Here is a 23,145-nt window from a genome sequence, read left to right on the forward strand (position 1 = left end):
GGACCAAAGGGGTAGCCTATGTTTTTTTTAAGCACAGTTGTATAACTTCTTTCGGGGGCTGGATTTTCTTTCAGGGCCCTGGAATGGCAAGAAAATTCTCAGCACCAGGTCAGCTTTGTATCTCTATGACATCTTCCTTGGGTGCTACGCCCATCTCTGCAGCATCAGCTACCTCTTTAGGTCCCTTCACAAAGGCTATGTGCCCTCCGCAGCAGTACGGTTATCCAGCAGCATCTTTTGCAGCTCCGTGGAGTGGGACAGGTGGTCCAGCACAGCAGCCACTTGGCCAGTTCCAGCCTGTAGGTGCCGCATCTTTGCAGAGCTTCAACATCAGCAATTTGCAGAAATCTATCAGCAACCCCCCAGGCTCCAACCTGCGGACCACTTAGCCACGCTCAGAGACCACGCTGGCTGGACCTTGGGACAGGACATGGGGAGGGAGATGGGGCCCTGTATCAACTACTAGTGCTGCAATGAACTGGTAGCTTGCCAGACTGGGAATGAATTTCTCTTTTCCAACCATTGCTGTCAGCTCTCTGTAAAGGGAGTTTCCCCACACACTTTCAAGGGGGAGGAGGATGATCAGCATCCTTATGATGGGACAGTTCTTTTGACTGAACAGCCTTGCTCTCGTATGGAAGGAGAGCTGTGAAGATAAGTCATGGGGTCAGTTAATGCAGTCTGGCTGTAAAATTCCTCTGTGGTTTGAGGCTGAATCCACATGTGTTGAGATGGGAGAGGTGAATCCTAGCATGAGGCTTTAGCACACTTCTCATCTCTCCCTGAAGAACCAAGACCAGGAGAAAAGCTGTCCAAATCCCCCTCCTCTCCCTCTCCCCAAACAATCGTATTTGGCTCCAGAATGATGGGGCACACGAATGGACTTGCAGTGCAGCCCGTGCTTAATAGGTCATTACTGCTTTAAGTAAGATATTAACAGCTTTGACTGCAGCATTAGAGCAATTTAAATTGTTTAAAAAAATTTAAAAGTTCCCTGCGGACATGTACTTACCATCAGTTTTGATGTGGAAACACTGTGATATATAAATGTTGTTGGACAACAGTAGTTTAAAAATGAGTGGAATATAGAGGGTTAAAAAAGTTAAAAAGAAAAAATGGAAAAAAAGCTAGCTATATCCTTATACTTATTGGAGACACTTTAACTTTTTCCTTTGTATTTTCATTGTATTAGATAAATAAATGTGAATGTAAAATTGTATAAATTAATGTACTTGAATACTTGTCTGTTCTCCCAGTATGCTTGCTGGATATTTTAGTGCCTTGGACTTCTATTGCTTCTGCAGTTAGCATCATCTTCCCAGCAGACCCCCAGATAGACAGAGGGCAAGTTCAGAGCAGGAGGGATGTGTACCTAGTGGTTGGGACATTAAAGAGTTAACAATTGGAGCGTTTAGTTAGTGTTACTGTAACTGTCTAGAGTAGGTGTTTGGAGGGGGGGAAGCCATTGAGGCTGTAGGTCGGAACAAAGTTCTGAGCGATGGGGAAACTCGTCCAAGTGCGCAGATCTCAAGTTGTTGGTGTGATGCTGGTGTGAGGAGGGCCAGATGGGGGAGGGATGGAGGGTGGCAGGTGAAGCTGAGGTGAAACTAACTGGTCTTGTCTAAAGAGTTAGGAGGTCTGGAGCTGAAACGGAGATGATGGTGAGAACATGTGTCTTGGGAAAGGTCCAACTTAAGATGTGGCTTTGACTCCACCTGTGAAGTGGTGAAAATGTTTGGTCAGGATGTAGTATGAGGGAGAGGTGTCATTGCTCGTTGGCATGGGCTTGTCTGCTGGGATTGCTTTTCTTACTTTTTTTTTTTTTTTTTCTCTGAATTCGTTAAAGCCAGGAATAGACTGTCCTGGTGCAATGTCCATTGCCGGCAATGGATGCACTCGAAACAGCCGGCATCAAGAAGTTTCCTCTGTTTTGTTTTGGAGGATTTATGATTTTGTTCACTCTAAAATTTCAAACTGGTACCAGGACTGTAACCAACTGTCACCTCTTAAGGACCTGTACTGTACCTTCTGCTTTATTCATTTCCCCTTTTCATATTGAAAAATACTGGTTCCCTCTTCAAAGTAAAAAATAATACCAACCAGTATTTATATAGTGCTGCAAAAAGTTGTGAAGGGTCAAAGTACTGCTTCCTGGTACTTGGGAGTAGCTCAGTTGCATTCTGGAAGTTGGTGCATCAAGGAGATGTTACTTGCCTGATTTTTCTTCTGGGAGTGCTATTCCCTTGTGGAGCCTTACTAGGGAGTTTTTCTGTCTCTGGATGTTCTCACTCTTATCTTCGAAAACAAAAGCGCAAGGTCTGTTTCTTTCCTGACACTTTTTTTTTTTTTTTTTCCCCCAAACAGCAGTTTTCGCAGCAAGGGCATGCACAAGCTAGCGATGAAAGTTGAGGGTGAAAGCTAGTGGCAAGGTGGCTGGATTCCAACCGTTCCTCAGCTTTGGGGGTTTACTCTTTGTAACTAACGTGAGGATGAGAACCACAGAACGAGAGAGGAGGCTCATAGTTGCAAGTGTGATGGAAAGGCAGGAAGAAAATGGCAGGGGGGTCTCTGCTGCTAAAGTTGAACAGAAACCCTCTGCTTTTTGGTCTGAATGGACGCAGAGAAGAGTTTCCTGAATACACCAAGTGTACAGTGGAAGCATGCTCTGTGTAAAGGAGCAGTTACAAACCTGAGGCAGTAATGAAACAAGGGGAATAATTTCATGACAGGGGAACTAATCAGCTAAATGCAGCACATGGTTATTAAATTTTGATCTAATAGGTTTGAAGTCGTTTTTCACTTAATGTTATGCAAGAACTGGTTTTATTTACCATTGATTTTTTTTTTTTCTTCCCCTCCTGTGGATGAATAACTGAAGTCTAGAGGAATAAACTAATGCTACTGAACTGTTAAATTATTTTGTTTAATATTACACTTTGAGTATCTTTTTCCACATAAAATCTGTTTCTGAATTACAAGCGTTTTCTTTACATTATTTAACAATGTACACTGTAAAAAAATAAAAAAAAAATAAAAAAATAAAATGAATTCAAACTTTGGGCTTCCCTGGCCGTAGTTAGTTGTATGTTTTGCACTAAAACCAGGCATTGCGCTCCTTGTATGACTGCGCTTTGTGCTGCAATTTGTTACCTTTGTAGAATACTTAACGAAATCATTCAAATAAACCAAACCTGCTTTTGTTGAGCTGTGGGTTTTCTTGTTGAGCAGCAGGTTCCAACCTCTCCTTCCTATTCATGGAGTTATTTTAACTGTCTGTTACCCAATTTATCAGTTTATCACAGGAAAACACAAGAAACCCATTTTAATGAGACCCTTAACTTCTCAAAAGCAGTGATCAGTAATGAGTCTTTGACCTTTTAATAGAATACTCTGAAGCAAGAAACTATAAAAACAGTTCATAGAATGAATCTTCTTTATGAGAGGATGAATAGAAATGTTTAAGGGGGGGGGAGATGAAGGATAACATAAGACATAGTGGTATGGGTGCTGGTATGGCTGACTTGTGAAGTTACCAAATAGCCGGTGAAATATGCTTAATTATGACAGTCAAAAACTTGGCAGGTCTCCCAGTTGGAACTATAGGTATGTGTTTAACTTGCAGAAGTTCTGTGCTTTCTTTTGGCAATGAAGCTAGAGCAGGATGTGCTGAAAGGGCCTGGGGAACGGTCCCCGCTTTCCCCTGTAATCCTACTTCTCCTTTACTTTCCTCTCTGGAGAGGAGAAGAAAAAGGGTGCGCATCTGTGCAGCTGGGCAGAAGAAAACTCTTCAGTATAAATTTAATATGAATTCCATCCCCAAACTTTACTGGTAGATAAATAGGAAGAGTGGAGCTATTTTATAGGGTCATTCTCAAACAGCTGTGGAGTTGCAAGAATTATTTGGTATTTCTAAACACTAATTACTGCTGCATTTCTTTCCATTTTAAGAACAGCTTCTGTTATGACTCATGCTGCTCAAGTCCTTAAAGGAAAAGAGGAGGGAAAAAAAAAAAAAAAAGCTTCAAGTGTAAGCTTTGCTGTTTTTTAAAAAAAGGACATATCCTGTGATATGTATTTCAGTGAATTCTTTTAAAGGCGGCACATCCACATTTGCTCTGGTTTTTTGTAGAGTCAAGAGAGCTGTTGTTTTGAACGTATGAGGGCTCTTGCATTTTTCTTGCGAAAGTCTGGCAATGCTTTGTGTTCGTGTTGTCTGCACATTCCCTTCCTAACAGGTAACTTATTTCATTTGTCAGTATGTGACTTGAAGATGTGGTACGTGGTTCTTCCCAAAGCTGTTCTGAACTCACCTCTGAGAGAGCAACTAGTTTGGTGAAATGTGAAACTATTTTCTAGGTGGCTTCTGACCATGTGATCTATTACAGATAATTATAACTTGTCCTGCCTTAACATAATAAAAACAGTCCTCGTTCTCTGTCCTGTTTGGGAGGTAGATGGATAGTAGAGACTCTTTGAGAAAGGAGGACCGATTAAGTGGTGAAGGGAAAAGGTAAGGTCTTTGGGAAAGCAGGGGAGGAACAGGAGTAAATTCTTAATACCTCAAATGTATTTACATTTAGATTGCTTGAAGAAACTTGACCAGATAGACCAGTGATGACAAAGCAAAGGAACAAGGTCCTGTTTCAAGTCTGACATTGATTTCAAGGTTGGAATAATCAGAGTGTAAATCATTCTCCTGGCTCAACTCTAACTGGCTGTGGCACTCTGTCTTACATCCTTGTCTCTGGTACTGCAGGTTGTTCTGCAATACAAGCCCCCTCCTTGAGAACTGGGGACCTCTAAATGCCACCAGGGTGAGAGCTGCCAGAGCAGGTGCCAGCCTGAACCCTCCTGCAGTGCAGCCAGGTTCCTGCCTGGCCAAGCAGCAGCTGTAGCTGCTGCATCTCTTCACTATAGGGAGGGAGAGGGCAAGAGCTGTCCAGTAGGACACTTCCCTTCCTGTGGGCAAACAAGAGCAGTGTGGCTATACTATCCTGGCTAGAGCAGTAGTTCTCAAATAGTACTTACAGTCTTCTTTTAACCTTTTCTTCCACTATCTTATTAAAAGGAACATCACTTGCTTTGCTCTAATGTTTTAAAAAAAACACTTGCACCTTTTTCCTACTTGCTTCTCATACTAAAGCAAAGGCTGTGATAGCCTTTAGTTTCCTACTTGCACCTACTCAAGAATGTTAATTTCTTTCAGCCTGTTAAACAGGAAATGAGTTTTAATGGGTTGAACAGCACTGAGTCACGAACAGCTTCAACTGGGGTTTGTTTTCCAAGTTTCATGTTTATTTTGACATTAAAAAAGGACTGAAAGCTTATCTAAAAACTTCAAGGAACAAAACTGCAACTCCCATCCATTTTATAAGCAGCCCAAGCAAATACTGTCTGAGACTGAGATACCACATGCAACTACTCAGCCGCAGTCCCAGTGTGCTCCTGCCCCTGTGCTGTCCTGCTGCAGCAGCGCAGCTGAATGAGGAACACCTTGGGGAGGACAGTTATGTCCATGTGAGCAGTTCTAACGCCACCGGTGCAGCGGTTGGAGGCGGATGCTGACACCAGCAATTTTAAGCACTCAGCCTGGCTGAATGCAAGACCCCAGCTTGTACACTTTCCATCAGATGACCTTAATCCACTTTCTCATTTAGCATGGAGGAAACCATTTTCCAGTTGAAATGCAACACTGAGGAAGAAAGAAGCAATGACTTGCAACTCATACCAAGGATTAATTCTGCTATCATTTCAGGCGAATTAATTGTAATTTCAACTTGTAATACAGCCACAAATTTAATGCTATAGAAGCACTAATGATTGCTTCTTTATAGAAAAAGGCATTTGAAACGTTTTAAAGGACCCCCCCCCCGCCAAAGTACATTAAGGTCTTCATGGTAGGCTGTATTAAGTTCTCTCTTCTGTGTTGCATCATCATAATATACAGGAAAAAAAATCCATTAATGCTTTATTTCTTGACATAATTTGAACAGCCAACGGCAGTCCTCTGATGTAATTCAGTGATGGTAATGATACCACCAGTTGTCTTATGTAGGTTCTAGCCTCCTTTTCTTCAAGCTTTGGCTTCTATGTGGACTGCACTCTGCTAAATAGGGAGATAGCAAGAAATGGAAAAATTCTTAAAGCTTTTTCTCTGCTTCAAAAAGCGCTCTTCAACTTGATTTTTCTCTAGGTTTTCTTTGAGAGGATCATTAGGTGGAGAAGGGGATAGTTCTCCTACTCCACTGTCACAGTACTCTGCAGACAACGCCAGGAAAAGTGGGCTGTTTCTCTCACTCCAGTTGGCTAATCTAACAGTGATCCTGTCAAAGCCAAGTGCCATTGTTAAGACAGAAATCATGTCACCTGCTCCCATTTTTTTCATAGCACGTACCTGATACGGGCCAGTTGGCACAATGGCTATTGCTCATGAGATTAGTAGAAGGCTGCAATTGGGCAAGCCTTGCAGAAGACTTGTGATAATTTGTTCTTTGAGGTGTCCTGTTACGAGCAGTCAGTTGATGATGTCCAAGCGGTGTTTCAGGTGTCTGGTGTCCAGCGGATGGGCATGCCATTTTGTGGCCTGCTATCTTAAGATCAGTGGTCTCCAAGGAAATATCCCAAAGTTCAGGGTCATCTAGAATGAATCAAAAGAAGATCAAATTAAAGATGAGCGTATGCAACACAAGAGTTTAATACAAGCTACTATCAAGAACTTAATATACTTTTGGGTCATTAAAATGCTTCAAATGCCTTTTTCTATAAACTCTTCCTGTAATGATGGCCAATCTAAAAGTTAAACTGTAAAGCATATTTTATGTCAGTGCACAACAAGAAAATTACCCGGGGGGGGGGGGGAAAAACCATATATCATGAGAATTGGAGCAGATGGAGTTAAGCAATGTCAGGGCTCCACAGTCCAAGTGTAACTCAAATAACCATAGTTTTGTTAAGAAGATTCCCCTCCTCAAAACTGTTCTGTTCAACATTACTGTTCTGTTTCTGTGCAACATTACTTCAGGAAAAAAAGGTATACCAAATAGTTGTAACAATGCTCTGCTGAAGAAGGTGGTGTGAAACCCCTGCTAATGATGGAAATCTGCTCATCTCCTGTATGTTTTAAAATTATTATTCCTGCCTCTTCAGAAATTTTGCCTTCAGACTCTACTTTGAAGAGCTGATTTAAATGCTAATTGATTTAACATTTTGTTATCATTCATCAGTTTTTGGCTGACCTGCAAAGAATTCCTCTTCTATTGCTAATTCCTGTTGTGCTGTTGTTGGAGTGCTGTGCTTTACAGGAGGATCGGATGTTGCTGGACAAAGATAACACAAGAAGATTTTAATGACAGAATTACAGAAGAGCCCTTTCCCCCCTTCTAAAGAGATTGTGAATCTGAAACACTAAGCAGCAACTGCCACCAGGTACCTTCTTCTCCCAAAGCTGATTCTTGTGCTTTGGCAGCAGTATGCAGAATGGCAAGATGACGACTGGTAAGGGCAATTGCACTCCTTTAAACTGGTTTTGGCCTGTTTGTTTATACCTCCTCCCACCCTCCCCCAGTTCCTGCTTACAACACAGCTGTCCAGACTTCCCCATGAGTAAAGAACAACCTATTACTAGCTAATACGACGTCTATTTGTTGTCTTGGTGAAGTGCTGCAGCCTCACCTGGGGTGCAGCATGGGCTGTGCTACATGATGCTCTAGGGTGGCTGGACGGTTAGTTACAATTTAATGATGCTGTTCTTGAGCCCACAATTCTTTCACTTAAAAAATGAGAGTAAAAAGGTCTGATAATCCTCTTTCCTTTGTTCTCAAAGGCGTGTGATAACAGAGAAGCAAAAGAAACTGGTCAGACTCCTGTACCGAGGATAACGCGTTCCTGCCAGTATCTGTCGTTACAACTGTCAATTTTTAATGCGAAGTCTTACCCTGTTTGCTGCCTGAAGTAACTACTGGAACCTGATGCTTTTTCTCCATTTTTTCCCGGAACTGTTGCTGTAGCTGCTTTTGTCGCAATTTCCGCTGGTAAGTGGCATCACATTCAATAGCTGACGAGTCTATATTTCTGCCCCTCCCCCAAATAAGCACAGCATTGAATAGGATTTCAGCAATTACAATTTACGGAGAAGAAAGGCATAAAGAAATACTAGCAAGAAAAATCCAATAAAGCAGCATTTTGTAGCATCTTCCAAATTGGGTTCTCCACGTGTTTTAAGAGAGGCAGTAACTTCTAACATACCTTTTAAAATAAATTCATAGTAGTAATCTTACCTTGAACTATTTGGCTGTTTTTGATCTGCATCTGTGGAAGCCTCCATCTGACCAGGTTTACAAGTAGATACTGTGTCACCATGTTGTCTCCATCCTGTGCCGTGTCTTTCCAAACAGCTATTGTATCTTGCTTTCTCTATTTCTGGCTCAAAGTCTTGTCTTTTAGCTTTGGCCAAATCCAAATCAGAGGGCATCTAGTAAAGGAATAAAGAAAACTAATTCAGAAGTTTCCTTCATCAACTTAACAAAACATGCAGAGTCATGTCACTCAGTTAGTCACTGACTTCATACAACTCTGTATTCGTTGAAATTGGCAGACCAGTGCTTCAGGACAGCTATCCCATGTTGCCCGTACCAGGCTCTGTGTATACGAGAATAGATGCAGATGACTCAGAATTATACAGCTTCTCACTCTCACAAATCTGTCCCTGGCATCTGTTAGTTTTGCCGGTTCCGTTTTCACACTTGTATTAAACGACATGGCAGGCCTGACACACAGCTCTGTAATCATGAGGGGGGCCTATACCCTTCTGTTTCTATTAAATGCAGGATGGTTTGGCTCTGTGATTTTTTACCAACTTGTGGCAATGCCATTAACTGACAATGACCCTGGTGAAGCAGAAACCTGTGACACCTTTACTCGGGGAGGCCTCACTTTGGATCAGTTCCCACAACCTAAGTTTGCCAGACAGAACAGTGTTACAGCTCTAGGCTGATTAGCAGAGTTTGCTAAATCCTAGGCTGAAGAAGTTCCTATGAAAGTCTACGGACCGTCAATTGCAAAAGTTTTTCCTCAATGTGCAAAGCAGGTTACCGCCTACAAGCCTACTGCCCCCAACTGGTACACATCAGGAGTTAATAGATAGAGGCTGGTAGGTGCAACCAGAGGAACAGCCAGGACAACTGTCATACTATGAAGCGTTCTGTGCTATGTCAAAGCGTACACAGAAAGTGTGATAGCTCTGAAAGAATGGGGTTACCATATGGGAGTCACTGAGGGAGATGTAGTCACTATTTCTTATCTCTCTGGACCAAAAATCGCCAACAGTAAGAGGCATTTCTCCATGGTGTTGTGCGATGTCTGGTTGATCACCTCAATAGGTTCAGTTTGACTGAGTGCTTCACAGAGGGTAAAGTCACCGCAGCTCTTCCCTTGCAAACTGAAACTTAAAGTAGGTAAAGGAGTAGGGAAAGCAAAGCTTGAGGTAACAAGGCTTCTTACTGTTGAGTAAAGGCAAGAACCATAGTCATGGCAAGGAAAGTAATCTTTCAAGTATACAGTTGTAGACACTAACTCTTTGTACATTCAAGAGCCACTGTTTGCCAGATATAGCATCAAGTATTTAAAACAACATAAAATTGTAGTGTAAGTCTTCTTAACTTTTTCTCACCCTCCAGCAGCCAAACCTCGTATACACTGCTCTCCAAATTCAATTGCAGATTTTAGGTACCAACACATTTTGAAGTCAAGCAGAAGACATTTGCAGGGAGAGGTGCACTCCTCATGAAGCAACAGAACAAAATATACTGTTACCTATTGTGCTTTGCTGCAGTAAGACTTTGAAGCGACCGGCAACAACTAAAAGCAGTTGTAGGTCTGGTCTAAAAATCCTGGTTCCTCCATTATATCATAGATACATCTTGTATTTTGCAATGTTCTTTTGGGAAGAATCCAAGTTGGTTAACTGAAAGTTGAAACGACCTTTTGAAATAAACTTACGTTGTTACTTTTCCTTCCTTAAAAGGAAGGCAGTCCTTCCTTTTAACGTGAAGGACTAGGAGCAATGAACGTCTACCTGGCCCTGCTTCAAAAGCCCGTTTATTGTACCTGATGCGGAAGCTTATTCACAGCTCGTAGGTAGTCTTTGTCTAGGATGCAGTTCCCAAGAGCATTCCCAAAGCACCTGTGAGACAAGAGAGCTCACTGTGATTGAAAATAACACTAAATTCTCACCTCACTTCTGAAAACGTACAAGTACTGATCTTCACTTACTTGAGTGCCCTCTTCAGTCCATCTGTTACTGCCTCCTTTCTTGCCTTTTCTAAGGACAAGGCCTTAGATTTTAGGCCTTCGCTCACTCCGTACCCCACATCTTCATGGTATGACCCATCCTGAAGTAGAATTTAAAAAATGCTAAGTATAAGGGAGTTCTGCATATACAACACTTCCAGCTAGTTGCTGTGCTTTCCTAGGCCTTGTTAATCCTTCTAAGCTGGAGGTACAGTACTCTTCTGAACCACAGTCTGGCCTGTGTGTGAACTTTCATTCACCGCTTTAAGCGATTGCTCAACTATAGACAGAGAAAACAAAAATGCACTTACCTTAAGCTGAACTTTCACAAACGCACAGACCCCCACATAGAACCTGCCATTGTTGAGGTCAACAAAATCTGGGGAGAAAACAGTAGCATCCAGAACACTGCAGAAGACTTCTGATCCATATTTAGATATTCTGTTTTGACTTTTCAGGACATTGACACACCTGTAGCATACTTGCCGAGTGTGCCAAAGATACTATTTCATTATCTATAAAATGGAACTCCACCTACTAAACGATAACTGCAGTTTGAGAATGCTGACTTGCATATATGCTCTGGGTACAATAACATGATACGCTCTAGCAATCAGTGTATAGACTTGGCAAACACTTGCACCCTGGTGTTAGGTGTATAAACGTGAACATATCAAAGAAGGAGAAGTTGTAAATGTTACTTCTTATTCAGTTGCATATCCTAAATGTTCATGGCCTAACATTTTTCAGCAGGAAGGAAAGGCTTGAAGTATGAACTTATAAAAAATAGTAATTGAAAAGAACCGTGATTGTCTATAAAAGCAATTTATTTCCTATTACCTGCAAAAAGTCTCCTGTTTGGGAAATTTTGCACAAGCTTATATCCAAGACAGGGTGTCTGAACAGTTTAACAGGTTGCAATACGTCTCTCAACCCAGAGTCTTTAGTTTGCCATGTTTTACATCAAGAGAAATGCTACGTAATATGCATAGGGCACTCTAATGAACAGTTTTACATGTTGCAAGAAGCATGACACAAATGTCTGAAGTGAGCTGCTTTCAAGTTCAGCAACGGTATTCTGAAGTCTCAAAGTTCCTCTGCACTCATCTGGTCCATTTGCTCAATTGTTTTGAAACCTGCCGGGGTGCAAGCCTTTTGTCTAGCCAAGAGTTGAAAAACAAAAAAAAAGGACAAAATCCTCTGTTTCTGAATTGCTAAGGCATGATTTCTTATGGCATCACTTGAAAAGGATAGATGTTTGAGGGACGCCAGTCCTTTCTTCATTACAAAGGAAAAAATCTGGCACAGAACAGATGGGAATGCATGGAATAATTTGTTTTATGTTTAGAATCTACCACTCCAATGTAAGAAAGAAAATCCTGAAGGAAAAAAAGCAAGCAGGTCCATTTACACATGTCGGTGGAGCTACCTCAACTAGCATCAACTTCAGTCTACGCACAGCAGCAGAAAAAAGCTAGTATTTGAAGATTAGGGAAAAATTAACTGTGATACTTGTTTGAATACAATAATTACAGGTGGGTACAACAGTTGGCTGAGGGCTGCCAGGTGTTAAAACAAATAGTTTAACGGTAATACCTTTTCACTGGGCATTTCCATAAAAGTCAGACAACTTGTTTAGAGTAGCTCAAGAATAACCCTATGTTTATTTAAAATAATGAATACAATGTATTCCGGAACAAGGTTTAAAAAGAAAACAGAAGCTGCATTATTTATTCAATTTCTCTCATTCTTCCCAGCTGCCAAGAAATGTGGAAATTCCACGTGTTTCTAAGCAGGTTCTGCCATGTTAAAGGTACATCAAAATACATATTCGTCCCTGTTTGAAATGTTCAAGTCCTAGGGCTAGATAGCCTGGTCCTTATCTGACAGACTGTCCCTTCAAAGCATCATGGTGAAACAAGAGGAAAGACTTCTTTTTCTCAAGAGATACTTACCAACATTCTGCTGAGTGACTGAATGCGCCCAGCCATTGAAGCCAAACATTTCATTGGCCAGACTGATTACCTTGTGACCCTCAATGTAACAGACCTGAAAAGAAAAGCAAATTATACATATACACACACACGCGCACACACATATATTTCTTTTCTTTCCTTAATGAAAAACAGAGGGATCGCAGAGCATCTTGCACTGGGGAAACCCAGCTAAGTGCAAGACTCAGAAAATCTGAATGAAAGCACAATGGAGTAGCTTTAGGTTCCTCCCATCACAGTTGCCAGGAGAAGTTAAGAGAACAAACACGACTGAATTACAGGAAGTAGAGCTAATAGGCACAAAAGAGGGAAAAATGCAGCTAGTGTTTATATAATGCTTCATATATTCCATATATTCCAGTTCTGAAAAATTAAGCAAAACTTAGTGTTCCACAAGTAGATAAATATTCTCTGTTAAAAGATAAAGCACTGATAAGTTGCGGTTAAGACCCCGTGGCTAAGGTAAGGCTAGAATTTATGCTATCTTAACTGTGCTTTCACATCTGCAAATTACACTACTAGTGAGAAATGAACTCCAAAAAATATATTTGTTTTGATTTTTTTACAAAAGTTTCCCTGGGAGAAAAAGGAGTTGAAACATCTATACATGTTTGTTCATACCTTCTGCCCTCCTCCAGCTTGCCGACTGCTGATATACTCTGGACCCAGTTTCTGACGCAGAGCGTGCTGGATAGCTTGATATTCATTTGCTGTATATTGATACTTGAGGAAAACAAAATAAGACAAAGTTTTTTTTACTTTCCCCACATTGGCTTTCTCTCTCCTCCTGATATCAACTCTTAATCCCATTTTTCCATGTACCGTTTTCCATTTTTGTGATTCAGGATGTAACTGATACAGAAAGAGTTTGCAGGAAGGGCAGGGGAGATTTACCCCAGCAAGGGGCATTATATTAGTTAATTCCTACTCTTGAAGTCATGTGTATTCGTGGCTATACAAGCATTAATTATTGAGCTGTAGCAGTTGCTTTCCACTTCTCATAACCATCACTTACATTCAAAGAACTGAAATGAGCCAGGCCTATTGGTACCCTATTGAAATCTTACTGCTGTCATAATCCTATGTCAAGGTTGCCAGGAACACAAATATAGGTTGATATTTCACCTCTTAAAAATAAAATATCTCCATAAAAGACTCTTTTAAAACCTCAACAAAACCCACGCTTAACCTTGTTCTACCAATGTATTCCACCAAGACAGAAAAGACAGCAGCTAGGGCTAGCAGTCAGAATAGAATTTTCATGAAGAGCATTCTGCATATTCCCCTAATGCAGGAAAGGTTCTTTGGACAACTCTAGCACCAATGATATCAGTAAGAAGCCTAAAGAAGTGTAACTGGTACGGCTTGTCTTGGTAGAAATACAATTTTACAATCTGCAAAAGTGAGAAAGGCCTAAATACATATTTAAGGGATTCAAGCATTAATAAGCTTGTATTGCTATGCTCTGATGTGGGACAGAAGAGAGATTTCCATGCCTAGATCACAAGTACTGTGCATGCAGGTATTGGCTGCCCCATCATTCAGCAGAACAGAATTTAACAGAGTGTAAGCCATTTACGTTCTAATGCCTGCCAAACCTCTCTAGTTTATATATGGTTCCGTTTAAACTAAAAGGAGTAACTGTCTGGTTTTTGGAACCAGAATACAAATCTGTAACCAAAGAGGAAAGGGAGTGTACACAGGCATATACCACATTCAGGAGCTATGTACAGATATGCGTCATGAAGAAGAGAATTCACTGCTGAATGCAAAAGTTCTATTCAGACCAGATATAGTTGTTTGCCTTTTTTTTTTTTTTATAATAACGTCTAAGTGAAAGTAGTTGATTTTCTGAACCAGTATGGAGAACGTATCTAGGCAAAAGCCAGGCCAAGCCATCTGAGAATGAAAGAGAATAAAGATGAGCCCCGTTTTTAAGGAACAAAATTAAAAACACTTTGTGAAGAATCCAGATAAATTTACCATAGCTAGAGGCGTGCCGTGACTATTACAGAAGAAAACGTAAGGTAAAATTAGGTGTATGGGTATGACTCCAGCCTTATTCTACCCAGCTTTAAAATAAGTAGATATACAAAGCCAAAGTGCAAGCATAGAACCTCTGCTTTTCTTCCAGGCAAAAAGTAACTGACCTGACCAAAGCAAGCAACAGAACTGCCAGTGCTGGAACTACTGCTGCTGCTGTGGCTTTCGCCGTTCTTCCTTTGACTTTCAGGCATCCCTAAAGATAAGAGGAGATACAACACTGAACAGCAGGTAACAGAACCAACAGCCCATACGATGACATGTTAAAAAGCTGTGGAAGGCCACGGCCTGTGAGTATAACAATATTCTGTAATAGATGATATGTTGGCTATTACACCAATATTGTACTTCCCATTTTATGGAACTGCTGCATGGAACTACGCATGCAGAAATGCTTCACTTCAAGCTAGAAACACATGCACTGCTCTGGTCTTCCATCCACAAGAGCATCAAGTGTGAGTTAGCTGATAAAGAATCAAGAAAAGCCACAGAATGTGCTAAAAATAACTCCTGCTGGATTTCCTTGGATACTTGCAGGATTTCCTTGGATACTTGCGAATCTATAGGGCAACTCCCAGAACTACTAGCATTTCCAGTCATTCTTCTCCTTAGTGTCAGTCTGGGTTACTTCACTCATTTTCTGCTTTCTAAGCACTTGTCAAATGATAACTGGAAGAAATCACATTTCTGTGGTGGATGAAAAGATTTTTTTTAAAAAAACAAAACAAAACTTGACTTACATGTCTTACATGTAATTGCTGCTTATCAGTAAAAATGTTGATAGTACACAAGCTGTACTGGATTGTTCCTATTAGCGACTGTCTCTTCTTATGAGATCTACGTTTGTTGAGAGATTAGCAAAAAATTTAATCAAGAAGGAAGACTGCAGTTGAAACCTATCTGAATTTTCTGTTACCTACTTCCATTTCTGCTAGCCATCACATTAAATAAAACAACCATTTAACTCATTTAAAGAACAAATAAATTAACCTGGTCAGAAAAGGAAATTCAACTTCAGCAGCATCTGGATCCTGCACAAGAAGCAGAGACTACAACATAAAATTAATAACGATTTGAGTCATTATTCTAAAGATTAAACTGCTAACAAACGATGATTTTTTTTTCCTTTTAGGTATACGTGAATACCTTGTATTATTCTAAGTGAGGAAATACAAAATAATTCCCTCTTCCAAATTCTTCAGCGCTATATCCCTAAATTATCTTCAATATCCATTAATACTGAGAATCTTGACAAAATAGAAGAAGCAACTTTCTAAGACTGTACCTGTCTGTAAGATGACCAGTCGGTCTTCGGTTTATATTACTATTTTGACTGTAATCATACTGTCTCAGGCCACGATGGTGTCATATAAACTAAGCAGGTTTGAAAAATATACAGAACCTGTAACTATTCTAAAAAGTCATGCTGATAATTCAGTAGATGGCACCCTTCTCCAAGTCAGTATCCAACAACTGCCTGGTATCCCATTGCCACACCATGCTGCTGGTGAAGTGGTCTTCTAGCTGAGGGCTTACAGGATTGCAAAGGAGTTGCAGTGACACACGTATATAAGCCCACAGAGGCAATCTTTTGTCATGTTTGCACAAATGCTGAGTACAGCTGGCTCTGTCTTAGTCTATCACTAAGACTTCTGCATACAATACAAATATAAGACAATTCAATATACACGCAAGACACCAGCTGCAGAAAGGCTAAAATCCTCAACAGATAGTATTATTTGACAGCCAGTAAAAACCTGGCTAATGCTATGCTTTGCTACTGTCCTCCAGGTTCAGCACTCCTCTAGAGAAGCTAGAGTCTCTAAACAAGCAGCCAAAGTTTTAGTGAGAACTTGGCAAACAATTTTCAGAACAGGGATAGCAGCTATTTCTTTGGCAGGTACCAACACCAGTAATTGTACTAGGTGTAGCAAAAATTCTCCTCAATTTTGGTCGGCTAAAATTATTCACCTTCTCTCCAAAGTTGTATAACTAAAATTTTTAGGCACTTGAATGTGTTTCAAGCAAAAGTTAGCTGCAATTTGTGGTAAATAAATTTGTTTCTAGAAGAGAACATATAGAAGTGAATATCACTAGGAGATACACTCATAATTTAAGCAGACTATTCTTGCTTTTAAGCAAAGAGTTCATCGTATCCTGAGGGAGACATTTAGAGAGATTAAAAAGAAATTAGTATCAGTAGTGAGTGGCAGAGGGAATCACAGTTTGAACAATGCTACTTTTTTTTTTTTCTCTCTAAGCAACCTAAATCAGATCCTAGTAAATTATAAAGCCCCTGTGAAAAACAATGCAAGAAATGTGTGCATTTGCCTACACAATGCTATTAGCAGTTTGCCCCAAATCTCCACATACAGTACGCCGGTGACATTTTGAAACAAAACTACTTTATCTTAAAACAGCATTATCTCCTTTAAGTTTCTATATGGTGTACACCATTGTCAATCTAAATTCTGTAAAGAGATACACGCTTAATGAATTTCTGAACAAGGTATGGAATTTGGTTTTTAATGATAATGAAAAAGAAGTACAGAATTCTGTTTAAAATAGTGACATACGGTATTAGAAGAATCTTCTTCTGTAGGCAGCTTTTCATCACTTTGAAACAGCTTGTACGCCATTAGCTGTATAAGTATCACAACTTAGAAACCCCTGAGGTAGAATAAGGCTCTTTTAGGAAATCAGTTATAGCACCAGACATTCCGTAAGCTATGACTTTATCATAGACTATGCACTTTCAGAGGGCTTTTTATTCAGCATTCAACCCCATCCTTCTCCACATGGTAAGCTTCTTTCACAGGGAAGCTATAGTTTGCTGAGTAAGTCTTTAACATTCTTTCAATAAATGTAATTCCACGGAGCCCATCAAGACAAATGAGGCTATGCATGTAGGCGTGAGTGATTTAGCAAGCACTAAAGACAGTATCTCATAATTAACCTAAAGTTCACATTGCTGTAAACAAAACAAAAATACTAAAAAACCCTTGAAGAATCTTACTTTTCTATGAAGTATTCTCTCCAGAAGGGACTCTGAACTGTTTTAAAATTGACTAACTTGTTATACAAAAGCTTGCTTCATCTAACACCGAGCAGAAATATACATCTTTAAAGTGTAATGGGCTAAATGCTCCCAATGAAGGCAGGCCTGTGCTACACCACAGTTTAAAGCGATAGGAAAACAAATTATGAAATTGCCGTGAGAAATTCCGTACAATATAACTCCTCAGTCTTGACTTCTGATAGTCAGATATCCTCGCCAACTTGAAAAGAGTGACTTGACTTAATTCTGTTGATTCTGTTGACTTCAACAAAAGAAAAAGATAATTCAGTGTTTTATACATTATACCAGAAAAAGTACAAGCAGATCACGAGACTGCGCGTCTGTCTTAGACTAAAGATGGCCTCTGATACTACCCATATCGATGCATCTTGTTGGTATTGATTGAGGCCACATTCTGTAGTAAAACCACCCAGGAAGAGAATGAAAAGCTATAATATAAAAAGCGTGAGCTATTTAAAGTAGTTTATATATACTCGATTTCAAGGAATATAAACACCGCTTCTCATTACTTAAGGCACAGTTCAGATTGGACATACCTTCAAACATTCCCATTTATTTCAATGGAATTTATATATGTTGCTCAAGAGCAAAATTTAATCTCTAGTTTAATCAGAAAGTTCGCTTTTAGGATGATGATATTCTTCCAGCACAAGGCAGAAAATTCTAATTGTGGTTACAGTTTTTACTGATTGATGCTGTCATGAACACAGCGTAAAAGCTCTTTACTCCCTACATTTACTCAAGCTTAGCAGAATAACATAGCAGATTTGTGGAGGAATATTTCTCTTTAGCAACATTTTGAGTACATCTCGCATCTGAAATTATGCCTAACTGGTGAATTCCTATATTTCCAGAACACAGTTTGAGAAGATACTCTCCTAACTTGTCTTGCTGAGTTTCCTGTCTGCTATGAACTCATGAAAAAAAGGAATTTTGAGAGGGTGTCCCCCATCAATACCTCAATTGCAAGTTGTTGACCCTACTTCTCCAGCAACTACAAATCTAATTCCCTTCCAGATTGGTTACTTTAACTCATTTATTGCTGTGCTTTAAATACTTTTTCTGATTGTGTTGGTTATACTTCCAAACACGTTCTTAATAATAGCAGTTTTGGGTATAAATTACTTCTCTCCCACATACGCACTATTTTAAAATTTAGCCCCCTTTGCAATTTTGCCTTATAAAGGGTGCATAAGTTTCATTAATTAAAAATGTATCAATAATAGCTTATGAAACAGATCATTCCAACACATTCTAAATCAGAGAATTTGAAATATATTTGCTTTCTAAGAATACAAATTCCACTCTGTTCCTCACTTCATTTGCATTACTGCACAATTCTGTATAGAAAGTGTTCCATTAAATGGATTACCTGGTACTTCCCACAAATAATCTTTTAACGATATATAAAAATCCCTATCACAACAAACGAGGAGCTAGGCTGTGGTAAGAGATGATTTTTATAACACTAAGTGGTGCAGCTGAAGGAAAGGAGAAACAAGTTACTAGACATACAAGCTCTTTTCTAGGTATTACACAACAGCACCTCACAGCTGCAAAACCAAAAATTAAACAGTCCACTCTCTTGAAAAATTAGTTTCGCATTTAGAAAGAAGCAATAAAAGAGCTTTTTCTGGAGACCAGAAATACTACTCACATATCCTAGAATAAGTTACTTCTGTGGGTACTTTTTTCTATAAGCATTTCAGATTGATTTATAAGTGTATCATTACGTATAAATCACTTCAGTCATTGCAAGGATAAGACAGCAGGCTTTTTAACTCAGCACAGTAACACTGGGGTTGTTTGGGGCTTAAAGAAAAAAAACACTGTATCCAATTGTAACAGTAAAAAATCTGCAGTTTTGCCAAATGCCATTGTTAGACAAGAAATGAATCCAGGCCAGAATCTAAAACATCTGAATTTTGTAAGAAGCTGTGGGAGATCTGTCAAACTGCAGATCATAGTACCACTGGGATTACAGACACAGATGACACTTCCAGTAGCAAGACCACATAGCTTATATTAAACTGGAGTGCTGATTAAGTCATGACCAGCCATCCTAAGCTGTCAGGTTCTCTGTTCTTCTGCTTGGCTCCAGCTTGACAGAGGCTTTCTTTAAGGGAAAATTATTTATGTTTGAAATTTACAGAATACTTTAGGCATAAGCAGACTTGCTTATATCTATTTTCATCCTTCTGCTTTTTTTGGTTGCAATATAAAGTATCTCATGTAGGTTTTACTGCGGTGCCTGCATATTAGACAGCACCTTACCTGAACTATATTATCCTCTAAAAATTCATTTAAAACGGATTCTGTACTTCTACAGTTGAAAAGAAAGTTTAAGCTACTGAGAGCTCTATGCCAGCTACTGTGACAAGTCTGAATTAGTGTATTTATTACAGCAAGACATTTATTCATGTAGTAACAATTTCCACATCAGCAACATTAGCTGCGTCATTCCTCGTGTAGGATAACGTATCTGCTCAATTTACTGTAATATCTCATTTGAGTGTCCCAAGGGAATACTGGCTAAGGAATTCAGTGTGGTTATTTACAGCGTGAAACCACAGAAAGTAGAAAGAACCCTGAGTGGCGGTTATTTACACCGTCTCCCCGGATGAAGGCAGGGCTCCCTCGCAGCAGCCTGGAAGTCGTCTGCGGGAGAACATTTAAGCGGCCGACGCCGCGTTGCCAGACGGAAACCTTGACGGCGGTGGCGGCCCCAGCAGCACGACCGCGGCTAGCAGCTTGGGCATAGCCTTTGCTGGGCCCCCCACAACCTGAGACGGGTCTTTTCTACCCCCCGGCAGACCCGCGGCGGGAGAGGCCGCCAACGGTTTCCTCCGCCCGCGCGGCCGCCCCTCCCCCCCGCCGGCGCGAGCCGCGCTAACGGCCGTCCCCTCCCCCCCAGCCCGCGCGCCCCTTCGGCCCCCACCACCGCGGCCGTGGGGGGGGGGGGGAGGGAAGGGCAGGGGAGGCGCAACCTGCCGTGCCCTCCCCCCGCCACCGCCAAGAGGGGAGCGTGTCCCACCCGGCGAGGGGGGCGGCTCGCCCACAGTACCTGGGGCCTGGCGGCCTCCTCCAACAACGCTTCGCAGTTCCCGCCTTGGGGGGGGGGCGGGGCGGGGCGGGGCGGGGCGCCCAGAGCGGCGCTCACGCTACGGCAACGGAGAAGAGTCAAACTTTCCCACCCGCGTGACAGACACTGACGTAGCGGCCAGGCCCGGGCGAGGCCACGCCCACGCGGGGGAAAGGGGAGGTGCCCGAAAGAGTCCGCCCTCAGGCCGGGGCCCGGCCTACGAGCGCGCGCCGTGGGCGGGGCGCCGCGCGGCCGTGACGGGGCGGGGCCACGGGGCGTCGGGCTGTGGCGGTGGCGGCAAGGGCGGGGCGGGGCTTGGGCGTCTCGCGCCGGGGGCGCGGGCGGGAGCTGAGGAGCGCGAGAGAGGGAGGAGGAGGAGGAGGAGGGGGGAGCGGCGGGCTGGGAGCCGACCTCGCCTGGGCGCCGCCGCCCCGCTCCCGCCGTCGCCCCCTCCCCGCGCGCTGACAGGCAGGTGAGGGCCGGGCCGGGGCCCCGCTGGGGGGGGGAGGGGGGGGCAACGTTTTTTACCGGCCGCTGGGGGGAGCCAGGGCTGGGGCGTGGCCTGCGGGAGCCGGTAGCTGGGTAGGGGCTGCGGCGGCGGCGGCGGCAGGGCCTGTCGGCGGCGGCGGTTGGGGGGGAGGGGGGGAGAGCTGCCGGCCGCTCAGGTGGGTCTGGGCCCGGCGCTGGGGGCTGTGGCGGCGGGCGCGGGGGTGAGGGGCCTCGCCCGTACCGGGCCCCGCGCACGCTGTCACCGCCGGGGCGGGGCGGGCCGGGCCGGGTGGGGGGGCGGCCGCCGCCGTCCTCGTTGGCGGCAGGCGAGCGGGGCCGCGTCCTGCCGGGCGCCGCTCGTGGCGGCCGCGCCTCGGGGCCGCCCGTTGTTCTGCCGGTGGGCTCCTCGCCTGGGGCGGTAGTAGTAGGTCTTCCGTTCCCTGCCCCTCCTCGTTTCTTCTTGCGTCCGTCCCCGTTTGTTTAGCCTGTCCTTGGAAAGCGTGTGCTTTTGTTGTCACAGTCGCATCGTCTAAGGTAATGGTGACCGGTGTCTTTCTGCCTAGACTCTGCTGCTTTGCCCTTTTTTTTTTCGTCCTGTGAATGCCGCTTAGTTGCATTTTATTCATTTTATTGAATCCACTGCAAAGTAAGTGTCAGCTGACATAACGCTTTGTTCCTGAGTCTGCAGCCATCCTGAAGCATGGGGTCAGGGATTACTGTCTTTCCGCATCTGTTTCGTTCGTGATGTGAACTCTGAATTCTAGTCGTTAAACTATACGAATTGTCTTACTTGGAAGTTCGACGCTCGTGTTGTGGCTCATGCCAATAGAGTAAGACATAGTTTAAGTGAAACCCCAATGGAAATGAGAGAAATTCAGGGATAGGAAGCAAAGCTGTAGAAACATCCATGGCAGTGGAAAAAGAAGTAGAGAAGCTAGCAGAACAAAAGCAAATGGGCTGAAGTAGAATTGACCCTAAAAAACAATTTGTATTTGACGCTTTACCCAAACTTATTCTAGGAGCATTTGACATACGTAGGGTGGTTGTAGCTAAGCAATATGTTATTTTAAATCCAACAGGTTGTAATAAAAAAAAAAAAAAGGTGTCTAATTTGACTGTAGAGTTGTGATTCTTAAGCAATGGCCAGTTACGCCAGGATATCTAGGAAGCAGTAATCTCCACCAGCTGCTTGCCCTCCTTTTCTCCCAAAGGTTACTGCATCTGTAGCAGTAAATGGCTGAACGTGCATCTTCTGAGCTACTGCAGTTTACAGCTTGACATATTAATGTGAAGGTTATTTTGGTATGTTGTAGTGAAAATTGCAACAGATTAGATGTGTGTCCCACAGGGTTCAGGGTTATGTATGAGTCAGCACCCTTACAGCCATATCGAGCAAGATTAGTAGGAGAAAAAATACCCAACCCCTTGTCCACACTAGTATGAGCAGAGCTGGTAGTACAATAATTTAATTTTACCAATAGGGAAATATGCAGAATAAATGACTAATTACTAAATAACAAAGGTGAGACAGCTATATTGAATGTATTTTAGTTTTGGAAGCATGGTTCAAAATGTTGGCATAGAGTAGCTCCCTGAGTAGTTGAGTCTGCGACTTTAACATGTGTTCCAGAAATCTGGAGTTGTCTGACTCCATCAAGTTGCAAGAGGAGTTGCAACTAGAAAGTTTGGGAGCTGGTGGGTAAAACATCAGTTTGTCATAATGCTTGATAGAACTTGAACTTTCCCACCATTATCCACGAAAATAATTTAGCTATAATCAGATCAATATGAGGATGTTAGCAGTTTTTCTTCAGTTTGGGTTTCGATTATCTGGGTTATATTCGAGCATCATATTTCTCATAAGTGTTAGCATTGTTTCCCTGATCCTGTCATAAGTTCTTATTAGCGTCTATTCACATGATTTCTTACGTCTGACATCTGGTTAATGGCCTATTTGGTGCACACACACAAAAAACCCCAACAGCGAAAACAGGTTTGGTTTTCACAAGGCCTGTACCTTTTTACTGAATTGTAAGTCTTGATCATGAGAGAAACCTACTTCTGTCTGAATTTGCCACATTCTCAGTTCCTGGTAGCAGTTATCTGTGTTGCTGTATGGAGAGAATGTTTCGCCATCCTATTGCAACCAGTGCATCAATTCCTTGCTGTTA

At 42.2% G+C, this 23,145-nt stretch overlaps 3 protein-coding genes across 48 annotated transcripts in view; 2 read left to right on the plus strand and 1 right to left on the minus strand.

Moving 5' to 3' along the window:
- WNK1 (WNK lysine deficient protein kinase 1) overlaps window positions 1-3,054 on the plus strand; it is a 111,248-nt gene extending 108,194 nt beyond the window's left edge. For all 11 annotated transcript variants that reach the window (XR_011141655.1, XR_011141667.1, XM_068947031.1 and 8 more), the window contains one exon: window positions 75-3,054. Coding sequence is in view for 9 of the 11 variants with exons in the window: in XM_068947031.1 (XP_068803132.1) it covers window positions 75-389 (315 nt within the window). In the remaining 2 variants the exon portion in view is untranslated. The remainder of the gene's footprint in view (window positions 1-74) is intronic.
- Window positions 3,005-20,599, minus strand: RAD52 (RAD52 homolog, DNA repair protein). 17 transcript variants are annotated; one of them, XM_068947207.1, is made up of 14 exons: window positions 20,468-20,502; window positions 16,901-16,994; window positions 15,315-15,373; window positions 14,432-14,520; window positions 12,903-13,004; window positions 12,243-12,336; window positions 10,599-10,666; window positions 10,270-10,388; window positions 10,105-10,180; window positions 8,277-8,470; window positions 7,934-8,070; window positions 7,236-7,316; window positions 6,395-6,637; window positions 3,005-6,103 (listed from the first exon to the last, which is right to left on the minus strand). In XM_068947207.1, the coding sequence occupies exons 4-14, from the start codon at window positions 14,516-14,518 to the stop codon at window positions 6,048-6,050; spliced, it is 1,257 nt and encodes a 418-aa protein (XP_068803308.1). In that variant the 5' UTR covers window positions 14,519-14,520; window positions 15,315-15,373; window positions 16,901-16,994; window positions 20,468-20,502; the 3' UTR covers window positions 3,005-6,047. The 17 variants fall into 17 exon arrangements, with proteins under 17 accessions (XP_068803308.1, XP_068803271.1, XP_068803299.1 ...); XM_068947227.1 differs by lacking the exon at window positions 20,468-20,502 and adding an exon at window positions 17,555-17,632 and having other exon boundaries at window positions 5,282-6,323; XM_068947170.1 differs by lacking the exon at window positions 16,901-16,994 and having other exon boundaries at window positions 3,005-6,106; window positions 20,468-20,599.
- Window positions 20,600-20,817: 218 nt separating this feature from the next.
- Window positions 20,818-23,145, plus strand: part of ERC1 (ELKS/RAB6-interacting/CAST family member 1) — a 311,410-nt gene continuing 309,082 nt past the window's right edge. For 16 of the 20 annotated variants that reach the window (XR_011141700.1, XM_068947249.1, XM_068947332.1 and 13 more), the window contains exon 1: window positions 20,818-20,957. The gene's annotated coding sequence lies outside the window, so the exon portion shown is untranslated. Of the gene's footprint in view, window positions 20,958-21,031; window positions 21,068-21,266; window positions 21,509-23,145 lie in introns of those variants that run through there. The other 4 variants (XM_068947323.1, XM_068947257.1, XM_068947295.1 and 1 more) reach the window with 4 other exon arrangements.

This window comes from Struthio camelus, chromosome 1 (assembly GCF_040807025.1).
Source record: "Struthio camelus isolate bStrCam1 chromosome 1, bStrCam1.hap1, whole genome shotgun sequence".
Classification (NCBI taxonomy): Eukaryota; Metazoa; Chordata; class Aves; order Struthioniformes; family Struthionidae; genus Struthio; species Struthio camelus.

Excerpts from the sequence above, each read along its gene's own strand:
- RAD52 (XM_068947112.1), bottom strand. The coding sequence starts at position 14,518 with ATGCCTGAAAGTCAAAGGAAGAACGGCGAAAGCCACAGCAGCAGCAGT. Across the intron at positions 10,389-10,598 it reads TTGTGAAAGTTCAGCTTAAG|GATGGGTCATACCATGAAGA; the intron begins GTAAGTGCATTT and ends ATTCTACTTCAG. Across the intron at positions 7,317-7,933 it reads TACTTCAGGCAGCAAACAGG|CAACATCCGATCCTCCTGTA; the intron begins GTAAGACTTCGC and ends ATCTTTGTCCAG.